Source organism: Drosophila yakuba, chromosome 3R (genome assembly GCF_016746365.2).
Source record: "Drosophila yakuba strain Tai18E2 chromosome 3R, Prin_Dyak_Tai18E2_2.1, whole genome shotgun sequence".
In the NCBI taxonomy this organism is placed as follows: Eukaryota; Metazoa; Arthropoda; class Insecta; order Diptera; family Drosophilidae; genus Drosophila; species Drosophila yakuba.
In genome coordinates, this window is record NC_052530.2 from 5040226 (window position 1) to 5068072 (window position 27847).

Sequence of the window (27847 nt, forward strand, 5' to 3'; positions counted from 1 at the left end):
TAATAACCGCACAGTTTGTATGAAATCTAGCGATGTCCATTATAAGGAAACATTACACGAAAAATTACAAAAACGGAACAAAATAGTCACCAGTTTGGGCAGATAAACAACTGTTAATACACACTTTGGTTAGCAAATAATTTTTAAATTTTAAATATAATCGGAAAATCTTCATGAAGTTTCTTCCAAAACATTCATTAGCTTGCTTAAGATGCCTGTGCATCTGTGCGGGATTTCGTGATGTTATTGTATGAAGTACAGTCTGCAAAAAAGAAAACGAAACCCAAATACAAATTACATATTTGTTCAAAATATAACTTATGCAGTGCGGCACAAATTTGTTAAAGGCATATAGCCTAACTATATAGTTAGCTCTGAAATTAACAATTATATTTTTTTAATGATCTTATCTTTTGGGAGTACGATTTGTGAAAATAGCGATACCTCAAACAATTTAAGAAACGCCAATTTTAATGTGCTCTTACCCTACAGAAAGCTATCGTCCCTTTCTACTGCCATGCGGTCATAGTCTCTGTGAGAGCTGCTTGTGGAGCGATCGTCGGGATCCAAGGTGCGCCGTGTGCCAGAGTCCAGCTCCTCCCACGATCATGGCCAAGAGTCCGGCCAGCAAGTCGGCCGCCAATGTGCGCGACTACTACGAACTGAACTACCACGTGCTGGGTGAGACCAGCAGCCTCAGTTACTTCCGCCGATTCGCCACGGACTCAGCAAACCAATCGCTGAGCTTCAGCTCGATCAGCGAGGAGATTGTCCAGTCCGCCAAATGCAGCGAGTGCGGGAATGCCCTTGCCAGCGGAGAGTGCAGGCGGTGCAATGCGTTCTACTGCCGCCGATGCTTCGATGCTGTCCACAATCACAGTCGCGTGCTGAAGTCGCACTTTTTCCACAAGTCTACGGATCAGGACACAATTTCCAGCAAGGGACTGCAAGTGGGCGATCGGTACTTCGAACTGCCGGGTCAGAACTTATGCTTTCAGCACCGAATGCTGAAAGAGAAGTACTGTGTGCAGTGCCACCGATCCCACTGCCGAGGGTGCTCCACCTTATATCATCGCGGACACCGCATTCGGCCGCTGGTCGAGATTGTTAGTAAAATTGAACTATTGCCATTCCTCTTTTATCTGTATATACTTGCTTATTTAAGTGTTCTTCACCCGATTTCAAAGATTTAAGTACGTTAGTTTTAAAATCTGACTTAAGGGCTAGCATTCTTACAGAGAAACCTTGCTAAATTAGAAATCAGGATTTACATATGAATCAGCAGCGCTGAATCATGTTTATACCAACTTGATCTTTAAATCCATAACTTTAATTTGGCTTATGTAATTCAATACCTAATAAGTTAACCTATATCTGCCAAATCAAATTCATGAAACCCTAATCTTATTTCATTTCTCCCGCAGAATCAACGCTTTGCTTCCGAGATTCCAACTTCTTTAAACTCACTCAACTCGGCTCTTCTGAATGTCGCGAATGGCAAGGAGGTAAGTGTCATGAGCATTTTTGCTTACTAGTCAAATTTTATTTCACTATAGCTATAGGTATGTATACAGTTGCATTTACAGCTAGCTACTTACAGTACTTGCTCGCTAAGAATAATTTAGGGATTATACAACCAACTCGCAAACGAATTTCTCATTACAAATATGGCAAGCTATTCATCCTCTCCACGTAACGCTCATTTGCTACTGCTCTTGATGGGCATCAGTTGTCCGGTGTTTCCATCGGTTTTGATCTCGATTACCTCCAGCTTTTCCACGCTCACCCTTGTGGATTCCCGAGTTTTCTTCTCCACTTCCTTAGTTTCCCTTAGACTTTGCAGATGATCCTCCTCTTCGCTGCTGCCTGGAGCTGTTGGCTCCACTTCGAAGTCAATCTCTGGCAGCGGTTGCGGAGTGGAGGAGACAACGATTGGTTTAAGGACAAAGGACTGCGTGTCCTGCGTGCTCGTGGGTGCCATTATAGTTGTGGGAGCTGTTTGCTCAAACGTATCGTAGGTGCCACGCTCCGATATATCATCTATCTCATCATCGATCAGCAAGTTTTTCTCAGAGCTTTGCTCATAAACCTGCGCATTTATTCCGCTGCCATGTTTGGGTTCTGGCTTGTGATTTTTGGGCAGCGCAGGTAGAGTAGATGGTGCTTCTTCGGGTTTTTGCGCCTGTTGGGTCGCCTTGCGTTGTTTCTCCTTGCGCATCTTTTCCTCCATTTCCTGAAATTTCATGGCCAGATACCTTAAATGAAGGGCCCATTGGTTAATGAATACTTTGGAATCCTAATAGTGTCTTACTTATCCACAATAGGGCCATTGTAGTCCTCGGGGAACTTTGGATTGAAAGGCAGAATGTACTTGTAAAGCCGCTCGTTCAGCACATATAGTTGCGCGGTCGTTGAACATTTGACATTAAACCACCAGTCGCAAGTTAAAGCAATCTGTATTTATATATTTACACGCTTAATTTGAAACATATGTGTATAAAAAGTTATCAGTTATCCAGTTTACCTGACTAAAAATGGTTCCGTTGGGACAAAGGAACGATGCCTTTCCTCCGTTAAGATCACAGTAATGCCAGACTTGGCAATTGGTTTCCGGATCGCCAAAAAACCCCTTATAGCGTTGCTTGGTGCACTCAAAACTGGTTTGAGGGATCTCCGCATAGTTCGGATAATCGATGCCAGGTCTTCCAGTGCTTGGTCCAGGGTGTTTATCTATAAGAATGTTAATTAAATAAGAAACTTTTTGAAATAAAGGCTACCCACTGGGTCCCTTGGGTCTGGCAACCGCCTTATCTGATTGGGAATGGTGTTCCTCTTCGCTGCCCGTACTGTAATCATAGTCCTGTGAACTGGACGTGTGCTCCTCATGATGCTGCGGAGGATTAGCCACAATGGTTTGGGTTTGTTTTAGATTTTGCAGTATGCGGATCAATGTTTTGATGGAGTTGTCGATGTTTTCGGGTGTTAAGGTTTGCGGAAGATGATTGCTCGCTTGAAGCTTGTGAAGAATTTCGGCCAGCGATGAGGTGCGAATATCTGGTAGCTGATCCTGATCCTCTGGTACGTATGCAGGCGTTAATGGAGGGCGCTCATGGGCGTATTTGTAAACGGGCTTAAGTTTAATAGGCGTTACCGTAGATGGTTCTCTAAGCGGTAATTCTGGGTTGTGAGCACTGGGAGGCTTCCCGGAAACGTAAACATATTTTGGCGTAATCTCTACCGTGTGGCTTGAAGTGGGCGACACCGCGGGCGATGGTGTTGTCACGTAAATGGGACGCCTGGTGGCCTTGTAAGTATGCACTGGCTGCAAGCGCAGTGTGGGCTGTTGGTTATAGAGAATCGGTGGACGCGGTGTGGAAATCTCAGGATGCATTTGTGGAGCAGGCTGATGCTCGATGTGTGGAGCTGTCGTGGTCACCAGGATGTAGGCATGCTGTGGCGGCTGATGAGCCGATGGACGCTCATGCTGGGAGTGCTGCTGCTCTTCCTCCAGCGATTGTCTTGGCCCATCTATTAGGTAGTCAATAAACTGCGGTGGTGCTGGGGAACTAAAAGTAATGTTCATATCTAAAATAAGCTCTTTGGGAAGATAAATAACAGCACCATAGTAAGTGTTTTGATGTCTTGAATATTAACTTGTTACTAAGAGATGCTAAGTTTTTGGGGATTGTACTTCTATAAGCATTGTGTCCTAATTAAAGAGTACTCTTATTAATTAAGGCGTATTATGTAATTCCCTATCAAATTAGTTACTTTTTTTCTAATTATTCAAGAATAGAACGTTTCCAAATTTGAAGCAAACTTCATGCTTGAATAGGAGAGACCAAAGCTTCGTGCTTATTTTCAAAGTTCCTTGCACCTCCTCCCAAGCGAAAGACTTACCCAAGCGGCTCATCCTTGACGTAATCGTGGCGCGGCGACTGTGCCTGCGACTCCGCTTGTAATTGTGACTGGGAGTGCGACTGCTCTTGGACGTGGGCCATGAGTGCGCGCAGCGGGATGTGCAGCACCTGTTGGCCAGCAGTCGCATCCGGTCTTACGTAGAGGGCATCGTACTTGTTGGGGTGATGGGTCTTGGTCTGTGAATGATGGGGGTGCAGATGGGAGTGTTGTGGTGGTGGCTGGTGGCTACCAGCCAATGTATTGCTTTGTGCCGGCACCATCGGATGTGAAAATTCGTAATGTTGTTTCTGTTGCTGCTGCTGCTGCAGATGCTGATGTTTTTGGTGTTTCATGCGCTGCTGTAAGTAAAGCACATATTTCTCCTGCGGCGTCATGTGCGGATGCTGCTGGTGAGGATGATGAGCAACACTAGTCGGGGGCGGGGCCATGTTGAAGTAGCTTTCGTATTTACTAGAGTGCCCGAAATGCGGGGATTTCTGATGTATTATCAATGCGTTTTTGGAGGATGTGGTGGCGGTAACTGCGCTCGAATCGGGAACCGACACAGAAGCGTAGCCGATGCTGTGGGAGGTTAATCATGCAAAGCGGTTATGGTTTTGGTTTCAAGGAACTACTTTATTTCATTTTGAAAACGCAACATTTTTGTGTACTATTTACGATCCATACTTGGAGATAATATCCGGAGAATGCTGCAAATTGTATTCTTTTAATTCTTTGCCCTACTGTTGAAATCCTCGTACTACGGTGCAGAATAATTATTTCTTGACACTTGACACTTTAAAGTGTAACTTATTCAATTATTAAACTCGAAAAACAAAAGTGAGCATCGAAATGTGTTCAACCGAAGTGTGGTGTTGTAAAAATCTTCGCTGATTGGCATGTTTTTCCATTTCCCATCCCTCTTCTGATAACCATTGTATGACAGATTTTTGACCTGAGCCCGCTGGCTACTTATGACATGAATTTGCAATTTGACAATTACTACATGAGCATGTGAGGAGGTACATGAGACACTGGCCAGGTCAAGTCTCCCCAGCCCACCTTTGCCCACTGGCTGTGCCTCCTGCTGTACATCGAACGGCAATCGAAGTCGCAATGGTTGTCGTCATGGATCTAACGTCACCACTGCAGTTGCAAAGATGGTGACAATGTGGAAGACTGGACTCAGAGTTGGGGAAGAGCGGACGTGGCCTGAGTCGGAGCCGGACATTGGAGTGGACTGGGCTGGTGCATTGAATGCAATTGATTTTTCTGCCCAAGGGCATTGCGTTGCAACAGTATCCGTCTCAGACGGAATCCCAATTGCATGCGTTTTAAACGGAGCATATTAAAGTCCCTGTTGCATATTCGAATTTTAAATTGGTGTATATAAGCAGACTACACTGTTCACAATTAAATATTGACATATTTGGATGACGACACAATAACAACAACCTTTTGTAACCTAGCTAATTAAGTTGGAGTGTCTTTCAAGTAATTTGTAGTACGATTTACCATTTATTTTTAGGACCAATTAAAAGTCTGTTGTGTAAAGTTGTTAAAAATGTATAGATGACGTGAAACTGTTTTGGAGACAGAAATAGTGGCAACATGTGTAATTTGTATTCTACATGCGATATTGCAACTGCCTCACGATATACAAGTGGGCGTGGCTGTGAGAACTGCCTACCAAGCAGATGGCTTGTGTATTCCATGAGATCAGAGCTCGATGTGGCTTACTTTTGGGCTTTCGCGCTAGCTTCTTTTTTCTGTTTGGGTATGAGAGTCACATGGGACAAGAAACCTTACCTTGGATTGTTTGGCACTTGTTGGTGCTGTTGCGGCTGTTGCGGCTCCTCCACCGCCTCCTCCTGGGCTCCATGGTCCTCCTGCTCCACCACCTTCCCGCCCCTCTCCTTCTCGACAGATGATGATGGCTGCTCGGCGGAGGCAGCAGCTCCGGCTGCATAATCCGTAACGATTTGTGCTTGATGGGAATTTTTATAGACAATTTCTGGCTGCTTCAGGTTGCTTTGGATGTTATTGTAATTGATGGCATCGGCGGAGGAGCTCGGTTTGCTGTTCACTGGCGTATAAATAATGGGTATAAACTGTCCCGGCAATGTGTTCTGCGCTGTAAATGGTGTTAAATTGATTTTTGATTGTTTGCCCCGCTGTCGCTGCGACTGGGGGGCCCCTAAGCTTGGTGATAGGATCTCGAATTGCTGTGGTTGCTGTTGTTGCTGGTGGTGCAGCAGGAGGTGGTGCTGATGCTGTTGCTGCTGTGGTTGCTGCACTTGCTCCTTGGGTGACGGCGGTAGCGGCGGAAAATGCTGCACCGTCTTGTGCTGCGTGCGTGTAAATTATGAATTAATTGATTATTTCTGCTTATTTATGGCCCATGAAGTCAATTGTAATAAATAAGATTGGATAGGTATCCAAGTGCCCTTTCAATACCCTTGATGTTTTATTGAAATATTCCCAATACTGCAAGTATTCTCAAAGATATCTTATGATATATACAGCGGCTATATGAAGCAGCTTATTTGTTCTTAAACCCATTAAGCCCAAAGACAGCGCCATCAATGTTAAATATTTTATCCAAAGGGTTTCGTTAGGGAACCCCGTATCCAGGATTATGGCCAGAAAGCACCTTAAAACGAGGAGCGTTGAAAACTAAGGAAAACCCTATGGGCTCCAAAATTAGCAGCAGAGATCCGGGAAGAAATGGGCAAGAAGAAAGTCCATGCGAAGGCGATACAGTGCGCCTTGTATTACATTATCATAATATTAATAGTCGAGTATTACGAAAGACGCTCCAAAGGAGTACATAGTCCTCCCGATTTCGTTATGAAACGAAGGTATTTTTGATAGATATGTTTGTTGGCGACCAAATACAGAGCTTTAATATAAGCCCTTGAAACCTTTGGTTATAGTTGGGCCTGTATGGCACCTTCTGGTGCTTTTTCTGGACAAGCTTTTATCGACGGAAAAGTGGATGCCGAATTGTTCCTTCAGATTAAGGAAAATCTTATTCAAATAGCGATTCAAAACACTTAGCAGCAATTGGCTCGTCTGGTTTCCCTCTATGATCAAAGAATATGTTGAATAGAATATGGTTGAATATGACAATAGTCCTAGTTTTAAAACAGCTTTTGAATTTTCCTGTTATTATTCTTAGTTTAGCAATTTAGCAATACCAACTTTATCTTTGATTTGCCAACTGCACGAAATAAACTGCGAGCCACTATATATCTATTCTATCTCCTTGGTATGCTTTACCCTTACCAGAACTTTTTTATTAAAAAACTTGCCTTATGCGTCGGGTTTAATGGCTTGTACGCGATATATGAGGCACCCGAATTGTTGATCGCCTGCTGCTCCTTGACATGACCAGGTGAAGGGTGTGGGGGCGCATGCTGATGCTGGTGGCTTCCAATCGCCAGGGAGTGGTAGACCTCGCCTGCTCCCGACTGATAGTGCGGCACTGGGGGCGGGTGAGGTGGTCCATGGTGGTGGGAATGGTGCTTCTGCTGCGGCATGTAGGCTACCGGCACTGGGATCCTTCCAGGACTTGGCAGCGGTGCCTGCAGCTGTGCTCCGCCAGCCGACGACGAGTGCTTCGTGGCATACTGCTGATTAATGGGCAACTCGGGCGCTGGTAGATAGAAGGCCATGTAGGGTATCAGTCGTCGACTTCGCTCTGAGGCACTCAGCTCCGAGTCGCCGATGCCACTGCTGTTGTGGCTGCCTCGGGGACTCCTATTGATTGGAGCTGGTTGGGACGCAGTGCCAGTGGCTTGGCTCGGGGAAACAAGAATGACAACTGTAATATAGAAATATTTAAGCTTTAGTTGCTTTTGAAACACTGAATTTATAGTAGCAGACTTTTATAAAAACATTACTCAGTCCAGTTAGTCGAGTTTCTCCACATAGTATAAAGAAAAAGCTTACGCTCTATTATTATTGTTTCGCTTGCCAGCATAGTATTAATTTGTAATTTAATTATCGTAGTAAACCTTGTCTGTTCGTTCAAAAAATTTTCTGGAATGGTAGAAGGCTGTGCGCGTCCTTTTTTATATTTATTTCACACTTCATAACGTTTGTAGGTTTTGTCAAAATTTCTGGATTCGAATTTCGTAAGTAAAATACACAAAGTGGCAATAAATTATAGTTTGTGAAATCAACCATCTTAAGGGTAAATATGTTCACCATATAGAAAAGAAGCATTTGCTTGATGCCATTACCAAATCACCTAGTTGGAAACTCTCGGACCATTACACTAAACGCACGCCGAGGAAACAAGAGCCATGTCCAAATACACTTCCAGCGCTGGGAACCGACAGTTGGGTACTCGACACTCGGATGTGGATGCACTGGCTCAGAGGGGCTACAATGTGGGTCACAAGATCGGCGAGGGGTCATATGCCACTGTTATAACCGCCGGTTATGCCGATGATAATGGACATGGAGTACATTTGGCTTGTAAAATCATTGACAAAGCCAAGGCGCCCACCGATTTCGTGAATAAGTTCTTTCCGCGCGAACTGGAGATCCTCACCAAGATCGATCATTCCAACATCATACAGATCCATAGCATACTGCAGCGGGGTCCCAAGATCTTCATCTTTATGCGTTACGCGGAGAATGGTGATTTGCTGTCGCACATCAAAAAATCCGGTCCCATTGATGAGAAGCAGTCAAAGATCTGGTTCCTGCAGATGTCCAAGGCACTGAAGTATCTGCACAACCTGGACATTGCCCATCGGGATCTCAAGTGCGAGAACATTCTTCTCTCCAAGCGGCTCAACATCAAACTGGCGGATTTCGGATTTGCTCGCTATTGTCGCGACGATAATGGCCGGGAGATGAAATCTGAGACGTACTGCGGATCGGCTGCCTATGCTGCACCGGAAGTAGTTTGTGGACGACCATATGATCCAAAACTAGCAGACGCCTGGTCCTTGGGAGTCATTCTGTTCATCATGATGAATGCCAAGATGCCGTTCGACGACAGCAACTTGACCAAATTGCTGGAGGATCAGCGCAACCGCAAGTTTGCCTTTCGCCGGAAGCTGCAGGAATTGATTTCGGCCCAGGCCAAGGCTACTGTTTCAGTGCTCCTGGAGCCGGAGGCACATGCTCGCTGGAATCTGCGCGAGATTCTTAACTGCGCCTGGCTGCGATCCGTCGAGGAATCCCAATCGTCCACTCCCTAGAACTTACTGCAATTTTGCGAAACTTCAGAAACCACTTATCATTGATTATCATTGAATGAGCGCTGAAGTTGATTTCACAGATATGTGTAAATTGGAATGGTATCTCAGAAATTCAATGGTATTTTTCAGATAGAGATATCTTTCTACTGTCTGAATCCCATCACGCACTTTTTATTTTGTATGGTATTAATAAAAAAGCAATTAGTCAAGTATTTATTTCTGCTCGTTTAAAAATTATTAATATATTGATTACAAGTACACAGGAAAATACCGAATAAAGCTTTTATAATATTTAACTAAATTAAAAAAAGGCAGTCGATGTTGAGCAATAGATGCAAACCTTACAGTTAAGCGACGTGGATGAAGCAGAAACACAGACCCAACGAAGCCTAACCACAGAAACCAAAAGGAGCTGTCATAACCGTAAAAGAAATACTATTATAAAATAGCATTAGGTAAATTGTCGAACAAATTTTTCTTGCATCTTTTCCCACTGCATATGGCGTACAGTAATTTATTTATCGTTTACATTGTTGGCCACACTCTTCGCTTCTGTTGGCCGTGTTTAGTGAGCCGTTTCAGCCGGCAGAGCCACAAAAAGCCTGGATGGAATGTGCCATCCCAGCCCCAGACGACAGCGAAGTTATATTTCTTATAACTGTTAAGCTCGATCGAACCGAATTTCGTTTAATATTAATAATGCCAAAGAAGAGGTCCCAGACCCATTGAAATGTGTTATAATTTGGGGGAATTAATTTTGGGCTAGTCTTGCTTAGGCCGTGCCATGTCACCAATCACTGCGAAACATAAGTAATTGTCTGATTTGCCAGTTTCGCCATTCCTGGCCAGTTTGCATTGGATTGGATTGGTTTGGCTTGGCCTAGGCCGGCCTCGCATTTTCGTGTCCTGTGCGGCATGTGTTGCAAGTTGCCATGCCGACCTGCAATCTGCAGACCTGGGAGTCGGGCCCCACGACATGGACAGTCGGCAGTCTCCTCACAATATCACAATAAGTGTCCGAAAGTTCGAGCCAAATCAGAGCTGTGGGGCAGATAATTTGCATTGGAGAGCGGGCCGGGCTTAAATGGCAACTTAGATGCAAGAAAGGTCTTGTTGCTGCATATGTGACACCAGAAATGGGTGGTTGAGTGAACCCAGTGTGCAGTGCTTTTGCCCACAACAGTGGTTGCAGCTATTTAGGCAACTGTCCAATTCATTTAGAAAGTGTAGTTAACTTTTTAGTGAATATGTTCAACTCCTCCATAAAGAACCGAATATAAATTAGTTTAAAGCGTGCGCTTATTAACAAAATAATTATTTTGAATTGGAGTACATTCTTTAAAGAGTATTTTATACCTATTACTTTTGTACATTAATGTGCATGTTTCAAATGTATATTGCAAATTCATCTTAGTTCATACTGTGACTATCCCATTCCAACTATGGTGTTACCGAAAATGCTTGTCTTTATTTGATCTTTCAGTATGTCATATCCTGCCAGCTTTCCATTGTGTTGTTTTCTTTATTGCATAAAAGAGTTTTTGTTTTACGACTCTTTTTCATGTGTTGGCTGGCCAGGCAGGCAGTCTCTTCTCCGCACACCTGTGCGTATGCGTAATGCAATTTTGCATTAATTAATATAAGTTGTCTGTGTGCTCGCATCCAGCCTGCGGGGCACTAAAATGTTTTGCGTTGGCTCATCTGCCACCTGGCTGCAGCCAATTTCCAGCCGAGAGTCGCTCCCAAGTGGCTCGTATGGAATTAATTTTGGGGCAACGTGTCAGATTTATGCTGTTGTCTTTGTCCCCTTCGGAACTGCTGGGGCTTATTCGATCTGCCTTCCAACTTCCGGCTGTCGTATAAATCCTTTGAAAAATGAGTGGCATTCGCCTTATGCATATTGCTAATAATTTGCTAGGATTCGGCTTGGGGATTTGTGATTTTCTATAAAATCGCAAATGGAATTGCCAATCAACACATTGTGGAGATGTGTTTGTTCAAAATTGAGATTTATTAATGTTTTCCTTTAAACTTTTTTATACAAACTGAACTCATAATAAAAAGTTGACATTCTAAATAAATATTTAATTTTTTTACTTTTTAAATGTATCGTGATTGCGCGAAGTGAAATAATTAATGAGTTGTTACCGACTTAAAGTTATGTACATCACCCCATGCAAAAAGTTTCCCAGGCTGGCTAATATAATTGTTGATTTCTTCAAAGAGAAGGCAAAAAGCACGCAATACGAACAAAAACTGAGGTAGAATGAGAGAAGGTGGAACTGCCTATCCTAAATAAACTTGTCATGGTTAACGGCACACCCTCAAAGCTTTTTCAATTACAATATAAATATGGGAGTGTGGCAGAATGTTGAAATGCAATTAGGCAGCCGCGAAAACAAATAAACGCGGACAGCGAAAGTTTGAGAATGATTCCTGATATGAGATGGAGCGGGGAATGGTCGGGATATTCTCGAACTGACTCCGCAGGGGATTCGACTAGTTATCGTTGTCATTTGGATGGCACTCTCCGCCGAATTTCGCACATTTGAACCCGTGGGTTTTAGCTGTTTTGCCCAGTTGTCAGTTGGTTTATGGCGAAAACACATTAAGCGAACCGCATAAAAACATTTTAGCCGCAGTCACAGTCGCTGTTTTGGCCCCGAGCCCACACCCCCACCATCATCACCCACTGAAATTCTAGTTCAATTCAAGAGAATCGCTCCAAAAATGTTTGTGGTCAGAATCAGAGAGATGCGGAGTGTACAGATACAGATACAGATACAGATACAGATACAGATACAGATACAGATACAGATACGGATACAGATACTGATCAGGCCATATTTGCCAAGCACTTTTGCATGTATTTTGCATAAAATTTGCAAATGATTTGTTGAGCGCTTCTTATTTTGTGCAATTTTGATGAGATTTCTGGCGGGGATGGGGAGAGCTAATGGGCATGGTGGCGCGGTGGCGCACAGGTGGACCAGACGTGGAGTACTCACCTGTTTTGGGTTAATTCACTCGCCCCGGAGCCAAACATTTCACGCTTTTTTGACATTTCTGGCGCATAATTTGATTAGATTTCGATACGACGAGCGAATTGTTTTGGTCACTCGGCGTTAGGGGAGGTGGTGGCACCGTTTTGGAGTGTTGTTCCTGCTGTTGGTGGATTGTTTTCTAATTTGATTTGATTTGATTTCGGCCAGTGTTCTGTGGCCGCCTCCGGTATGCATCGCTCAAATGCAATTAAATGCAAATTTGTTGCGTAAATATTTACTTGAGCGTGAATGAATTTTAATTTTGTCAATGGCTCGACCATTTCCATTTACCGCTCGTTCGGCCGCCCATTTCTAATTTTCGCTGTTGTTTTGAAATGCTGCTGGCCATCGTATCATCATCATCAACAAAGTGAGCCGGAGGCCAGCGGATTGTGCACGACGCTTACTGATTTGGCTGGACCGGCGGATCCCGCGATCCGATTATTGTGCCACTCAGCCCGCGAATCCAAATTATAATGGCCAAAACGATAGCACTCGCGCCCCCGGCCATTTATGGTCCAAATTGTAAAGTCGTCCATGTAAGCCATAAACTAAAACTATAAACTCCACATCTGTAAAGCAGCCATTACACGAGCCACGGGTCCAAGAAGTCAAGCTCAAATTGCTGGCTGTCCGATTTAAGCAAAAACAAAACAAAACACAGAGGCGCAAGGCCTCAGATTTGCATTCACTTAAATTTTTGGCCAGAAGACAAATTATAGAGGCCGTAAAATGCAATAAACCAATCGCACAATTTCGGGTGGTCCAAATATTAGCCAACTAAAGTGCGAACTAAATAGGTACTTCTGTTTTTATGTGGATTGGCTTTTATGCGATCTTTCATTGGAAATTGTAATACAAATTTGTTAAGTATCTGACGAATTTGTGGAAATTCAGTTGCATGCTGAGTCGTAAACATAGATTTAGTAATTGTAGATGCAGTTTGTCATTATTATTATTCCCAGTTTAGATCCGCTCGAAAAATGTACGCCTGGCAAAATGTTAACTTTATTTTGGCCCCACCAATCGTGAGTAATTCGCCAACGTGACAGTTCACACCGCAATTTAAATCTTGGCAACTGCCCACGATGGTTAATGTCTAGGTGTTATTTAACTCCATTGTTTCCTTTACTTGCCCGACCTTTAAGCTGCATTTCGTTAAATGGCTTGTCTAACTCATATATCAAAGACAACGCACCGATCGAATTTGATTTTATGGCCAGAACAAACATCCGCTTGGGGCGATACTGCAACTTGATCAGCGGAATTGGTTTCACAATTCGGTATAAAATAATACGAAAATGTACACTTTTTCGTTTATTTTATATTAAAACTTCGGTATAGAATAATACGAAAATGTACACTTTTTCGTTTAGTTTATATCGTTATTTTCCACGTTTTCCACTCGTCGGCGACAACAATTGCGACAGAAACAGAAAAGTGAATGGGTTTTCCTTCCATTCCTCCAATCGGCTATCGCGGGTACGTTTGCAAATGTCGCAATCTGGCACTGGCACCCATTATAAGAATTTGCGGACAGCTTGAAAAAACAACAAATTAACCACCCATTAAATAAACATGGAAAAACACACCCGCTCGCGTCTCAGTTTGTCCGTCAAATCAAACTGCGTTCATCAAAGTCAAATTCGTCGACACCAAGTTGTCAACCGAGAGGTTTGCAGTACTGCATTGCCAATTACCTAGCAAAAAGTAACATTTTAGCATTCATTGGAAACTAAATTAAATGCTTACTATTCAAAAGCTCTAACCAATTATTTGATATTCCTGTGGATACGACGATTAGACGGTTTCATCTGAGATAAAACCTTAAGAATGTCAGAATATTATATCATACCACAGTCCTGAAGCTCTTTTAATATGGATTTAATCCATAGTTGCTCCTATAAATAAAATAACGTAGTTTTTAATTCAGAATTTGATCTCTTTTTACAAAAATGAAATAAGGAAATGCTCTTCACATTCCCTTTCACTTAAGCAGCAGACAACCAGCGATCCATAAAAATGTTTGGTGGAGTAATTGTTATCATTGGCCGGCCGTTAATTGTATGGAAATGGAAAATGATTGTTACACTTTCTGCCTGCATTTAGTTAACAACATCTGCACACTCATTCCGCCTCCTCCATCGGTCAGTTGCATCTAACTTAAATTTACATTTCACGGCTAGGTTGGCAACAAAAAGTCAGCAAAGTGCTTCCTCATTCACAAATGTGTTTCCTCAAATTGGAATGGGAAATGAATTGGGGTTTTCCGTTTACTGGCATTACTTTTATTACCTTGCCATTTGTCTATTGGTCCAAACCTAATTGTATTGATTATGCTAATCGCCAGGTCTTAAAGCCCTTTTAAGTCCAACAACAAATCAACCAACATAAATTAGAACATTATAGATAGAGATTTTCATTGTGGTTTTACGACTTTGCAAAATGCGTTAAACAATTTAATGATATCCGGTTTGAAGTAATGTTTTACGATTATACCTGTTTTTATTGCTATTCCAAAATACAAATAAGCAAGTCGATTGACTATCTGATACCACCAACTCAGCTGGTGAGAGGCGAGGAAAAAATTTTAAAATGGCTGTCAAATACAATATATGAATTGGCAACCAAAGTTTAAATTAAAAAAATTGTTTCGAAATTGTGACAGCTTTTTACGGCATGTGGGCGTAAGAATGGATGTCCGAAATGGTTTTGAAAAATCGTCAGAAAGGCAAGTATTAAAATAAAATAATTAACTTACTTAACTACTTCTATATATATAATATATATATTTTTATATTTATCGAAACTTCAATGCCCAAGACTGCCCAAAATGGAAGCAATTGTCTCTCACAATTTGTCTCTCACACACTTCATGGACAATCCTAGCGTCCGGATTATGGTGACCCAAACGCTTGACCCTCTGGGTCTGGTTAGAAAAATAAACGCCAAACTCCCACTGGGGTTCACGGGGCGTATGGAGCACGATTCGAGTGGCGTTTGAGCTGACCCGGCGACAATTGCTTTAGATTCCAAGTAATTTATGATGGCTTTCTCGAAAACAATCGCTATAGTTAAGAGGTTCTATGGCTATAGTTGTGTAATGAACTTCTGTAAAACAATGCAGATATACATATATTAGCAATGTTTGCCATTGAAAAATGATTACGCAAATTAAAAGTAATTTATTTGTGCATGCAATGAAGTAAAAGCTACAGCAAATGGCTCGAAGCCGATTGTTATCACTCGAAGCTTAGCCAAGCCAGGCAAAACAAATTTTAATATAATTCACTCACAGCCAACAAAAGTGGCTAACAAAACTCATTAAAGGCTCGAATGGAAAAACAGTAACATTGCATAAATTCAACAACAGACTGCACAACTTCAATTTGGTGTATTATGGCCACGGTTCCAATCGATTTGCGGCGCTACAGAAATCGAGCGCTTTGATCGATTCGATCTGTGGCAAGAAATCGATCGGCAAGGTCGCACAGCTGTCGATGGCTTCTAAATGTGGATTGCCATTCGTAGATCTCTTTAGATCCGCCATCGATTGCCCAGAATAATATGTATATCTGCTCTAGATGATTATGAAAAAGATAACTTTAAGAAGTTGAAGACTTGATGCTCTTGAATGCAATTTGAAGTCTGTTATGGTAATGGTTTTTAAAAAACCTATATTAAAACACCAAAGATTTCCCAGAATTATTAAATAGAAAAGCTTAATTACAAGAAATGTAATTCTTGATGAGAAATAAGATAAATATCCAACTTTTTAAAGACTTTTATAGTGGCTAAAGTATCTGATCCTCTTAAGTCTGTCTTCTGTAAATCAGAATCTTAGTTTTAAGAACAATTTTCCAATCTTGTTTATTCATATACCGATCATACTTTTTTTTTACCGGTGATACATATCTGCTTAGGCACTATTCTATTACAAATAAAATACCCTCACCAAGTAAATAAAAACTGTGGCTTAAAACCGAGGGTTAGATGATTTGTGGCTGCTTGTTCATAGAACACGGTCAAATACAATCATAAAAGGCGGAAATCGGGTGCTGAGGTTGCTGAAATCAAAAGGCATAGAGAACATGACGAGGCCGCCGCCACGGCGATTACTAAAAGGCAATTAATCCGATCCACAGACAGAATTAATCGTTAACTACTAGAATTAGTTGTCTTTGTAGTTCTTTGTTTTGTGTTGATTGAAACCAGTACAAATCTGGTAACAAAAAACGACGTTAAAAACTAAATCTTGTTAATTAAAGCGTCGTTAGTCACGTTTTGGACTATCTTGTGGAGGCCTGCTGGGTTGGGCTGAACAATAAAAATCTATAACTAATATTGTTCCAGTTGGAAGGCATTGAATGTCATAATCAACAGCACGAGTTTTTAAGAGCGTGTTCAAAAAAAGGTAAACACTGATGGTTGGTTGCCTATTACCAACAGGAAAGGAAATGGATTTTTAGCAAGATAAGCATGGATATCAAATTACACGATGGTTTTTCTTGGAATTCATTAGAATCAATAAAAATGGATTATAATTGTATATGGGGGAATTAAAATAAATTAAATATTTTGGAAATGTAAGAAAGTTATAAGAATTCAAAAAATGGATTTAAAAAGCAACCAATTCGTTGTCTGGTTAAGTCTTTGTCATTGACTAGTTTATAAGATATTTTAAAAATATTCTGGTAGCCGCCATTTAAGCTCTATTCAGAAATAAATACCTAGCAAAACCACTCAAAATATACTTTATAAAATTCACATAATTAAAACGCATTAATCAGAGCCATCTAGAGACTTTATACAAACGATGAATCTGTGAATCTGCCGAATACCTAGTCATGGTTAAAACAGGAAGCTATAAATGCCACTTCGGGGGTTTCCTCAATAAACAATTTAAAAACTGTTATCGTGCTTGAGTAAGAGAACCGCAAGTGCTCTGTGACCTCTGACCCAAAACGGTCAAGGCGATTTCAATGACCATCACGAAATGACCAAGCCACAACATTTGAAACCCTGTGCTCTTTTGCCCGAGTTTGCCCTGTGAAAGTTTCCCACAGACAATGGAGAACTCCATTAGTTTGAGCTGACTCACAGGCAGACCATAAATAGTGGTCCCAAAAAATTTGACATTTTTTTTTGCTGACTTGGTGTAGCTCTTTAATTAATTACTCTAGCATTCAGGTGCGGTTTATACAGCATTTTAAACCTACCCATTTTTGGTAGGATTTTGCGTTGTTTGTGATCTTTTGGACGTTTTCCTTTTTTTTATTGGTAGTAAACTATGGCTCATGCTAAGCGATTGTTGTCTCAACTAGCCAAATTAATTGAGTTAATTTGGAGGTCTAGCTGGGCTAGCATTCTTTTTTAAGGTGTTAACAATCGTGTTTGCATGTTGGTTTATTGCCAAACAATTTAATTTATTTTAGAACTTGAATAGTCACCCAAACAAACAAAAGCGAGAGAAAAAACTGCTTGGCTAATCCAGTAATCCGTAAATAATAATTAGCTTATTCGAGCAGCGACCTTCAACTTTATCAATTAGTTGATAAATATGCTTTGCCCACTGGCCAGTTTTAATTGTGGTTAATTATTGTAAATGTTGGTAACTCTACAGCATGATAATCACTCCATTCCAAACCCATTTTATTAATTACATGGTAGCGTTTCATCGAAAGAAACAGAAAGATATTTATTTAACCTGAGGTCAGTGAAAGAGGTCAGCCAAGTTTTGATTCAGCCTCAATTGGGTTAATGAAGATCCCGCCGAGAGCTAAACAGAAAATTCAGTAAAAGCGGATATAAATTAACACCCGCTAACTGGAAGTTAGCCTTGGCTATCGCGGTTGACAAATTGGATACTCTGCAAATTAGTGACTATGAGAGCAGCTATGTGGAACAGCTAATCAATGAGTATCAATATCAAATTCACAGTCCACAATCACGAAAACTATTATGATAAACTTGATTTGTATCTGTATCACATTTGTTTAACTTTAGCATGAACTTTATTTTCTGACAGTTTGACATAGATGGCGAAATATTGGACAATTTTGAAATAAATTAGTTTATTCGGAGCCACAATTTTGCTCTATATTCCTGTACAGCAGTTGTGTATCGTGTCCGATTCGTCGTATGCAATGCAACGGAAAATGTAATTGAAAGTTGCCTCAACTCCTTGATTTGATTTTCCTGCTCAGTTTGAGTCTTTGAATTTCTGGCTATGGTTATTTCGATTAAAGTTTGAATGAATTTTAGTATCATGTAGAACCGAATAATAATTTCACCATACCTAATTCGTCAGATACGATTTAACTAAATTTTTATATCTATTGGTTTTTCAATTTACGTCTTCATCTTATGATTTCATTAATATCTACATACTAATTTATCGATACATTCCTATAGAAAATCAGTCTTTTCCTTATAATCAGTGAATCGGTTTTAATATATTTTAATCAAATCATTATTTTATTAAAACAACCAATCTTGCATTTCTAATCTTTTTCATCTGTTGGGATTCTTGGCTACCATTTTTAAAGTCCCAATAATAGTTTCCAGATGCTCAAATTAGTTTGTGTAAGGAATGAAAATAAACTAAATTATAAACACTTATCCACCGAGAAAAACAATCGTTGATTTGGTGAGAGAAAAAAATGTCACATTTGATTGAGTCTGCTTAAATTTTCCGCGACTACGGTCATTACATTAATGGGATACCAACTTTCCTTCAGTTAACCAATCAACCTGTTCCATCCCCAAGTCGCATCCCGATTGATGTGCTTATTGTAAATAATTTATTTGCAATAAGGCAACAATTTCAGTTATTCAGCAATTTTGAGCATTCAGACGCAACATGTGCACTCGGCTATCGAGACGGGTTGAGTTGGTTTTTAGCCATGTTTGTCGACCCTCCGATTTAGCTTGACTTTAATCCAAGAAATTTCATCTATGCAGGCGGTGTGTGCTTTTTAAGTCATGCCAGTTTGGTTTTAACACGCGCCACTTGGCCCACAAATATTCGATAAAGCAGCTGCTGAAACTTTCACTGCGGTTTCCCAACTAGTTCATATATCACTGGCTTGGTAATTAGACCACTAATTAAAGCCCAAATGCCAACACTTCTTGTCCCAAAAGCTGGGTGGTACACCATTCACTAAACCGAACCGAAACTGTACCAACAATACCCAATTATGTCATGCTGTCAACTGTCATCAGGTGTATGACAAATGTTTTTAAGTAGCTCAAGCCGGGGGGGTTTATTTATTTCAATTGTGTTATATCATTCATTTTTATTTTTAAATTAAAGTTTTATTTGAAATTTGAAAGTTTTATTTCGTATGGTGGTATTTAACAGACCAGCACTGAAACTTTATTGGTCTAAAGACAAATATTAAATTTTTCCTAGCATCCCAGATATCTAAAGCAGATAAAACTTCGAAGTTTTCAATAAGCTAATCTTTTAGCGGGTATGAGATAGTTCGTCTACCCGACGTCTGCTCTGTTTCTCGTTTAAGTTACGCACGGGCCCGTCATTATTGCACTAAGTATATCAGCAATTTCTAAGTTCAGTCTAGGCTCAGTTACAGTTGCAGTTAAAGTTTCAGTTACAACCTCCGCAATAACAATGGAATGTCTCTTACCAAATGCGGCGCTTTGTTGGCTTACACATCATCTATACCACCCCACCCCACCAGTACCCCACTTCACTTGCTCGTTTTAATAATAATGGAAAACATCGCCTCATGTGTTGACATTTTTCATTTAAAACTTTATTTGGCAAAGGCTTCGTGTAGTTTCCAAAAAAATATGGCAAGCGGTCTGGGAGGTAAATAATAATAACAAAATGCGTGTAATAACCGAAAAATATTCACACAGTTTACACCTAAGCCATGGTTTTTCCTACCATTCCATGCTGCTTCATTCAAGGCATCTGCCATGCAATTTTTGGCTTCTTATTATTTTGTGGCTTTTGCTTTTAGCCCAGTTTTTACGGTCGTGTTAGGTTATTTAAGACTTGGCTTGAATCACAGCAGGTATGACTATTCAATGTTTTGGTTATGAATAAATGTGCCTCAGAGCTGTGATTCAAATTGAAAAAGCCGTTTAAATAAATTTCGGAGAGAATTAAAAATAATTATATCGCTACAACAGATTTATAAAAATTGATAGTCACATTTCTGTAGCCGTAAAAATAACCAAATTTGGATGTTTCGCAATAAATACTTTCCAAATATTTTCGAATGATTAAACTTCTTTCTTGTCTGTATATTTATTTTATTTGAATTTATGAGTAAATATAAACCTAAGCAGTAGTATATGCTATCAAATTATTTCAAAATTTTCAACATATTCTCAAAATCATTGTGCGTCATTTTGGTTTCTCTTGACTTTTTAGTCCGCCTAAGCGTCAATTTCCTTCGAAGTTTGTGTTTTTCTTATGTCATTTTCATTAGCTGATTTACTTGGAATATAATTGTAATGCGTGACCTTCTTTGTTTGTTAATTAGAGAGCGAAACAAATGAGTTTTGAGTATGCTCTATTTGACTTTCAAATTCTGTCATTAGTCGAGATGAGACAAACAAAACTTAATGACCCAAAGATATCAAAGCTAAATTATAAACCGATTCTCGGCACCGGTTTTTATTTCATTGACTAACCCCCACACTTTGCCTTTTGCCGAAAACGGCACCGTCCAAATATTAGAGCTAGTTAGAGTTAGATGTTAGATCTATAAATCAATTAAGTTATTATCGCAGGCGTTGAACAAGGCGTTGAGCTTGTTTCATCTGTGGGAAATTTGCATTCGTCAGCATACAGAGTATTTCTTCCGCCTGTGGAAAGGCACTTGACTTGCAGTTCGCTCCTTGGACAAGTTGATAACTATTCGGCATAGTATTGTGTAAATTTGCCAATGGCCATAAAACAATCAAATCCATTGAGTGAAAAGTGGATGAGAGTCTTCGGAGTGGGAAACTCTACAAGAAATGCAAATCCGAATAAATAAGCAAAACAAGAAAGGAGGTGAGGCATTTGGGGACTAGAATTCCAAACACCCTTGCAGCTAATAAAGCTTTTAGATATTGAATCTCAAGGATTTATGTAATATTAATTTGGGATCTTTTTGAGGTATGATTTTAGTTGTCACCTCCATTACACCATAAACATCGTTGAACATACATGATTGGTATTTAAAAGGTAGCTATGGCACTTGTTGTGCTGTAGAGTTTTAAAGAGTTATTACTTCTTTAACCAACCTAGTGTATTCAAATGATTTCTTTCGAATAGTCCCTCTCATAGGGTATAATGAAAAGCAACCAAGTTAATTCAAATGAAAGCAAATCTGTGGGCTGGAACTGCAACCTGGACAGATTCGATGGGGACTCCGAGGAAAATGTTGCAACCAGCTCTCTCGGACGTCGCGTAATTGCGAAACGGCCCCGAGGACATTGGCGCTGCCGAGTTTCTTTGTTGACTGCTGCTAAATGAGTTTTTTTGCATATTGCAAATGCAAAATTTTTCTTAATTAAATCCGATCACTCGTGGCCAATCAGGAAGAGAGTGGTGGCCACGCCGCTGGAAAAGCCAGACAACATTGAACTTGAATTGCTGGCCAAAGTGGCTGCGTAAAAGTTGTGCAACTTGTTGTTGGCCAGGTAAATCATTAAAGACATGATTGCAACACATCTGAGCGCCAGCTTTGCTTTTATTTTCGTTTTATTTTTATGTAGTTGGTTTGTAGATCCTGTTTTTGGTCAAGGCGCTGCGAAAAATTGGGTTAAATCGCATTTTGGGACTGAATAGTACAAGTTTTTACTAATCTGCTTTACTATTTGTAGACCTTAGTTGAACGTAGTAAGAAAGACATTAAATGTTAAGGTTTCTAAGGTGCGTCTTAGATTCATTTAAATTTTTAGCTGGTTGTTAAAAATAAAATGTATTTTATTAACTGTTATAGACTTAACCAACTGGCTGTTCCACGCATTCACCGACGGCCAAAAAGGAATAAGCTGAATAAGAATAAAACTCAGTCAGTCAACAATCTTCTCATAGTTTAAAAACCTTTAACTCACGCCTCTCATTTGTGCAAATATAGTTTCGCATCTCGCACTCGTTACTAAAAGTTAAGTACTCCTCCTGGAAGATCTGCGCACAGACTGGGTCGTAGATATCCGGGCAATCCTTGGTGCAGCTTGGCTTGCAAATCTCCCGGGTGGTTTCAATAAGCTCCGATCTTCCGCTGTTTTTACGGGCGCATTGCTCCACCTTCAGCAGACAATTGTTGTGAAAGACATAACACCGTTCGTCTGCGATGGCCCAAGCCAACTCTTTCACATCGGAGCATTTGTACTGCACATTGCACCGGAAGAGGTCGTCCTGGACTTGCCCGTGGGTGTATCCCAGCCAACAGAGCATGAAGGCCAAAGCCAAGGTCAAAGACAGCTTGCTGCTTCCGCGCATCTCGTTCGCTTGTCAAAGTTCACTGAGGTTCTCTAAAGCACACTCGTGAATATTTATACGAATCTGACCAGCAACAGCCACTTTAACCCGCATCGAGTTATCTGTCTTAGTTGACCCCTTAAATAGCATTAGCAATAGCACTGCGTTTTGATAAACGGCTTTGGAATAATTTCATATTCTTTAAAATGTAAAAGAAGTAGCTTTCTAGTTAATTACGTCTAATTTATATTTATATATTTGTTGTAAATGTTATCCTTTTCTTAAATATTTGTGCAACAATTATGCGAAATAAAAACAGAAAATGTACTTATAATTTCTCCAAATATATCAGTTAGTTGGGAATTCCTTTAAATAAAATAACCTTTTATACCAGCAAAGATATATTGAATATTTAAAGACCACTATAGGGTTAAGGGAATATTTGTAGTTAATTAAGTTAACAAAATGAACTGCGGTTTAAAACCAGCTTATTGTGTAGCGCAGCGTAGATCTGATATTTTTTACAGCCGGCAATTGAGATGTAAGATAATCAATAGCTTTTTGATTTGTTAAATATTCTTGAAAATATTCACAATTATTATATGAGGTCTGAACCTTAGTTTATTTTATTATTCAATGATGAATCAACGTCACAAAGCAGAAGGCAAATTCATATGAAATGGTAATTATAGATTGCAGCACTTTTTTCAAAGTTATATAAACAATGAAGAAATTAAAAAATAATTACGACTTACATACATATATGTTCGGCTTATTTTTTGGTTTCACTTCTAGCGTTACGTAAAATACTCTATAGTTTTTATAACTAATGCATACTTCTGTTAGTTGAATACCGTTTAACTAGATACCCAAATTTGTGGAATTGAGGCTACAAACAAAATCAATAAATAAAAAAATTCGATTTGCATTCATTAGTAATACACAAATTATTCAGATTTGTCAAGTTTATAATGATTGTATGATGATATATTGTATAGGAAAAGTATTTATTTGAAGTATTAAGCTCAGACGTGGCTCATATGTCAGATTCCTTCAATTAACACGGGTTGAACATTTAAGTAGCATCACTTGGCGGTCGAAAGTGGCTCAAACAGATCAGGCTCCGCCGGCTTTCTATCCATTTGAACATCTTATTATGTCAATTATCCAATTGCTAATAAAGTCCACGTACGCTGCTGACCCGCAGTTTTGGATCAGTTGAGATCGGTGAAACGTAAACTGTAAACTGAGAAGCGAAACGAGAAATTCGCGTTGAAATGATTTCAGAGTCATTGGCACAGACAATGTCCGCTAACGTGTGGTTGAATTTGGTTTCCCATTTTTGTTTTTTTTTTGGCAAACATTTTACTTTTCCTTTCACGCCCCAAACTCAAACTCCCGCTCTTTGGCTGATTTTTTTCTCTTTATTGGAAGTGAAAAATCTTGTTTTCCCGAGCATATATATGTATATATGTATATCCGCAGCTGGGGTTGCCCAAAGCAAATTTATGGACCTTCAAATTGTGGGTCTGAAACTATTAAGCAGCGCAAAAAGTTGACACAACTTGCGAATTATGTAAAACGTAAACTGTTGGCGGCAATTAGTGAACTTGGGCAGAGTTTTGTTTTTTGGGGTGTGATGTGATGACTGTAATTGGTTTTTGGCCATTAGGTAAGCCAAGTTGCTGTGCTTTTTAGGAAGTTATTAGCATAATTGCTCCGGGAAATGTGTGTTTTCTTTTCAGGGATGGTTCATTTCTTTCCCATCCTCCGCCGTGTCTTGCAGTTTGGAATATTTCGGACGAACTCTGTCCGCTCCAGGTATTTTTTACATAGATGCAGCACTTGGAATTCCGAAACATCTGCCCAATCTCCCACGAAGTCAGTGCCAGACAAATGCACACATTCCTTTCTGCTGTTCCCCCGATGGGAAATTGCATTTTCACTGCAAATGCCGCGCACTTGATGTGGAGCACGTTTACCTCAACTGTGGCCCACGGCTCCAACTATGAATCCGTTTTCCCTCCGCCCGCACTCCCTTCTCCGGCTTGCCAATCCCCCCACGGCTGGCGTCCAGTTTAGATATCCACTTGGCGCTGTAATGCACCGTCAGCGAACGCCGTCCATGTTGATGGCGATAATAATTTGTATGCCATTCCATCAATACCAGGCTTTCCATAGATTACTCTGTCGTTTCCACAGTGGCGCCGTCATAGTTGTGGCGCTATTAATTGATTTAAATCAATAATAAAACATTGCGCGTAAATTGAGCATACACAACCACATTATTTTTATCAGTTGTACGTTTATGACAGTACTATTACGAAATGGTGTTAATAGTTTCAGCTGAATTTTCTTTCACTAAATTTGATTCTGTTTTGATTGTTGATGGAAATGCCGCCCGTATGTAGTATTGATTGTAATTAAATCCCGTCCAATCAACCTCATTTTCAGCGTATGCAATGTCGTAAAATGGAATATAAGCTAAGCCCCGGGGACCACTGTGCGGATTATCCGCGGAGCCTGACGGACGTGGACGAATCCGCGGTGGAACCATCGCTTTGCGTACTTTCGTACTTTCGCTACGATACACAAATATACTTAAAACGCAACTTTGCGCACGTATTTGGGATTTCGGACGGCGTCGCATCCGATGCCGAGGCATTTAAACTTCATTCTCATATTGTCAACGGCAATTGATGGTCAAAGCCCCGGGTCGCAATGGTTGGCATTTCACAGGGCCATGCAATTCGGCACATTGCACTTTGAGGGGGAGCTGTTGGTGGATTCAGGGATTGCATAAGCTCTAATATTTGGCAGGCTGACATAAAGCAACATTTTTTTTAGTGCGACACAAGCGACCTTGCTCCCGTTCAGTCACCCAATCCGCAAAAAAAAATTAGAAAAAGCGAAATGGAACCAACAAACTGGTTTTGATCGATTCTAACTAACTTTTCTGAGTGGTAAGACAGGGTAATTTAAAGATCTGCACTTACCAAATGCCAATGGCAGAAGCCAGTCGCTCAATCTTCCCATGGGGATCCACATTTTATTCCTCTGATTGTCTCACACTTTCGATTATTAATTTACTGACCCGTATTCCAGTTTGTCTTATAGCTCAGTGAAGCATATTTGATAAACAACTGAAAGTATTTCACAGACGACGGCAAACATTTAAATTAATTGACTTGTCAGCGATAAAAAGGGAATAGCTTAAAAAGTGTTTTGAATATAACGTTCTAAAAAAAGGGCGTCGCCTTCTTATCTCATGAATGCATAAATTAGTTTGGTCCAAAACGGTGACAAAGAGAAGAATGCGTTTTGTTTTGGAAACATTTTTAGTTACTTTTATTGTATGACAACTTTAAAAGGTTGGTGAAACCGGACCAAGAAATTGTTAAGAAAGTTTTTCTTTTATTTTAAAGTGAAATCCTAAAGATTCAGCTAAACCCCAATAAACATATTTTATAGTTCAGAGAGCAATATTTTCAACTGCCTATACAGTTCTCAGATTCGTTTTGTTTTCAATAAATGCTGTAGGTTCTTTTCTTTCACTCGCTTTACTTAAACAAAAATTGGGACACAGATCTAGATACATTTAATAGAGTCATTTGTTTGTCCGCGGTCACAATAAAGCTTGTTCTACTTCACTTTTCATAGGTTCACCATTTATTATTTGTCATTTACACTTTATGCAAATTTTTCTTTAGAATTATAATTCAGTTTTATTTTTTTGCCAACTTTCACATGTCGAAATATAATTTTAAACAGCCAACGGGTTTATTAATAATAACTAATATTGACAGTTCATAACTTATGCGATTTGTCTCTGAGTTTTTTGCCTGGTAAACGGCGGAACAAAAATGTTTTTATAATTTCTAAGCCACCAAACGAACCGACAAACTGCTATGAAAAGGCGATGCAAAACGGCGAAGCGCGCGAATTTTTTCTACACGCGCATGCGCGGCGTTCAAATTGAAACTAAACGTGGTTTGGCAGCTGCGCGTTTGTTTATTTGATCGGTGGCGGCGCACTGCTTGCACTGCTTGGTTTTCCGACTGGTTTCTCTTTTGGCCATAGCAAAACGCTCTTTTCGAAACAACTCTGCTCTTTTCCTTCCCAGAGGTTTTTGTGACCACAAGTCGCGTGCTTGTGACTCACGATGAATGAGGGATTTTCGAGGGGGTTTTCGACTGATTATATTCGTATTGCCGCAGGTCAGGTCTCAACTCTGCTTTGTTTATACTATTTTTCAGACTTGCCTTTAACTACGGTTTTCGCGGTCTTGCGACTTGTAATGAAGCCATTAACAGACAATTACCGGGGTGACCATCTTATTATGTTTGAATTGATTCCGGCCTCGGGGCTTGGGCTGGTTCTATTTGGTTTTCCGTATATCTCATCCCTTTCACCGGACCGGACCGGTGGTCCGTCCTTTCACCTCTGCACTTTCCATCGCTCGCGAATTAACCACAAAATATGATCAGCTCATCCCACATAATTATAAACAAAAATTCAATTCAATTTCGGCAACCACGCTATCCAATAGTGTGCAGACTACACTAACTCAAAACTATACGCTTAGTTTTAGCTTCCCACATTTATTTAATATTATTATTATTATTATATTATTCATGTACAATTTCAAATTATTTTGCAATACGTTGTAAACTAATTACAATTTAATTAGATAAATAATACGAACTAACTTTTGCACCCTTTTCAAAAAGACAGCGTATCTATAAAGCCCATATTTCATTCTAAAACTATTGCTATGCTGTATTTTTATAAATTGGCGAACCACTGCTGTAAAATTTAATTAGGGTAAAGTTATAAATTACCTGAGAAATTATATGGCGTTACACGCATTGCTTGGCCCATTGACTTAATTCATCCGCATCCATTTATTCAAGGATTAGTCCCCTTTCCATTTTATCCAGAAGTTATTATACCCGTTACTCGTAGAGTAAAAGGGAATACTAGATTCGTTGAAAAGTATGTAACAGGCAGAAGGAAGCGTTTCCGACCATATAAAGTATGTATGTTCTTGATCAGGATCAGTAGCCAAGTCAATCTGGCCATGTCCGTCTGTCCGTCCGTATGAACGTCGAGATCTCAGGAACTACTAAAGCTAGAAAGTTGAGATTAAGCATAAAACTCCAGGGACATAGAAGCAGCGCAAGTTTGTCGATTCATGTTGACACGCCCACTCTAACGCCCACAAACCGCCCAAAACT

General features: G+C 40.2%; 4 protein-coding genes across 6 annotated transcripts in view; 2 read left to right on the top strand and 2 right to left on the bottom strand.

Moving 5' to 3' along the window:
• The window catches only part of LOC6535584, a 59683-nt gene that overhangs the window by 946 nt on the left and 30890 nt on the right, over positions 1-27847 (top strand). Inside the window, exons 2-3 of the mRNA XM_039375361.2 lie at positions 493-1106; positions 1425-1505. Of these exons, the coding sequence (XP_039231295.1) occupies positions 493-1106; positions 1425-1505 (695 nt within the window). The remainder of the gene's footprint in view (positions 1-492; positions 1107-1424; positions 1506-27847) is intronic.
• On the bottom strand, positions 1522-26604 carry LOC26536038 (mediator of RNA polymerase II transcription subunit 15). 2 transcript variants are annotated; one of them, XM_039375362.2, is made up of 9 exons: positions 26507-26604; positions 25607-25753; positions 7215-7726; positions 5710-6248; positions 3901-4482; positions 2782-3566; positions 2525-2730; positions 2312-2454; positions 1522-2255 (listed from the first exon to the last, which is right to left on the bottom strand). In XM_039375362.2, the coding sequence occupies exons 2-9, from the start codon at positions 25656-25658 to the stop codon at positions 1700-1702; spliced, it is 3375 nt and encodes a 1124-aa protein (XP_039231296.1). In that variant the 5' UTR covers positions 25659-25753; positions 26507-26604; the 3' UTR covers positions 1522-1699. The 2 variants fall into 2 exon arrangements, with proteins under 2 accessions (XP_039231296.1, XP_039231297.1); XM_039375363.2 differs by lacking the exon at positions 3901-4482 and having other exon boundaries at positions 26507-26603.
• On the top strand, positions 7931-9353 carry LOC6535579 (testis-specific serine/threonine-protein kinase 1). 2 transcript variants are annotated; one of them, XM_015191741.3, is made up of 2 exons: positions 7931-8039; positions 8120-9353. In XM_015191741.3, exon 2 carries the CDS (start codon positions 8211-8213, stop codon positions 9117-9119), a length of 909 nt encoding a protein of 302 aa, XP_015047227.1. In that variant the 5' UTR covers positions 7931-8039; positions 8120-8210; the 3' UTR covers positions 9120-9353. The 2 variants fall into 2 exon arrangements, with proteins under 2 accessions (XP_015047227.1, XP_002096208.1); XM_002096172.4 differs by having other exon boundaries at positions 7948-8098; positions 8160-9353.
• On the bottom strand, positions 21847-22661 carry LOC6535581 (U-Kazal-Dg21.2). The gene is made up of 2 exons (XM_002096174.4): positions 22244-22661; positions 21847-22180 (listed from the first exon to the last, which is right to left on the bottom strand). The coding sequence occupies exons 1-2, from the start codon at positions 22629-22631 to the stop codon at positions 22131-22133; spliced, it is 438 nt and encodes a 145-aa protein (XP_002096210.1). The 5' UTR covers positions 22632-22661; the 3' UTR covers positions 21847-22130.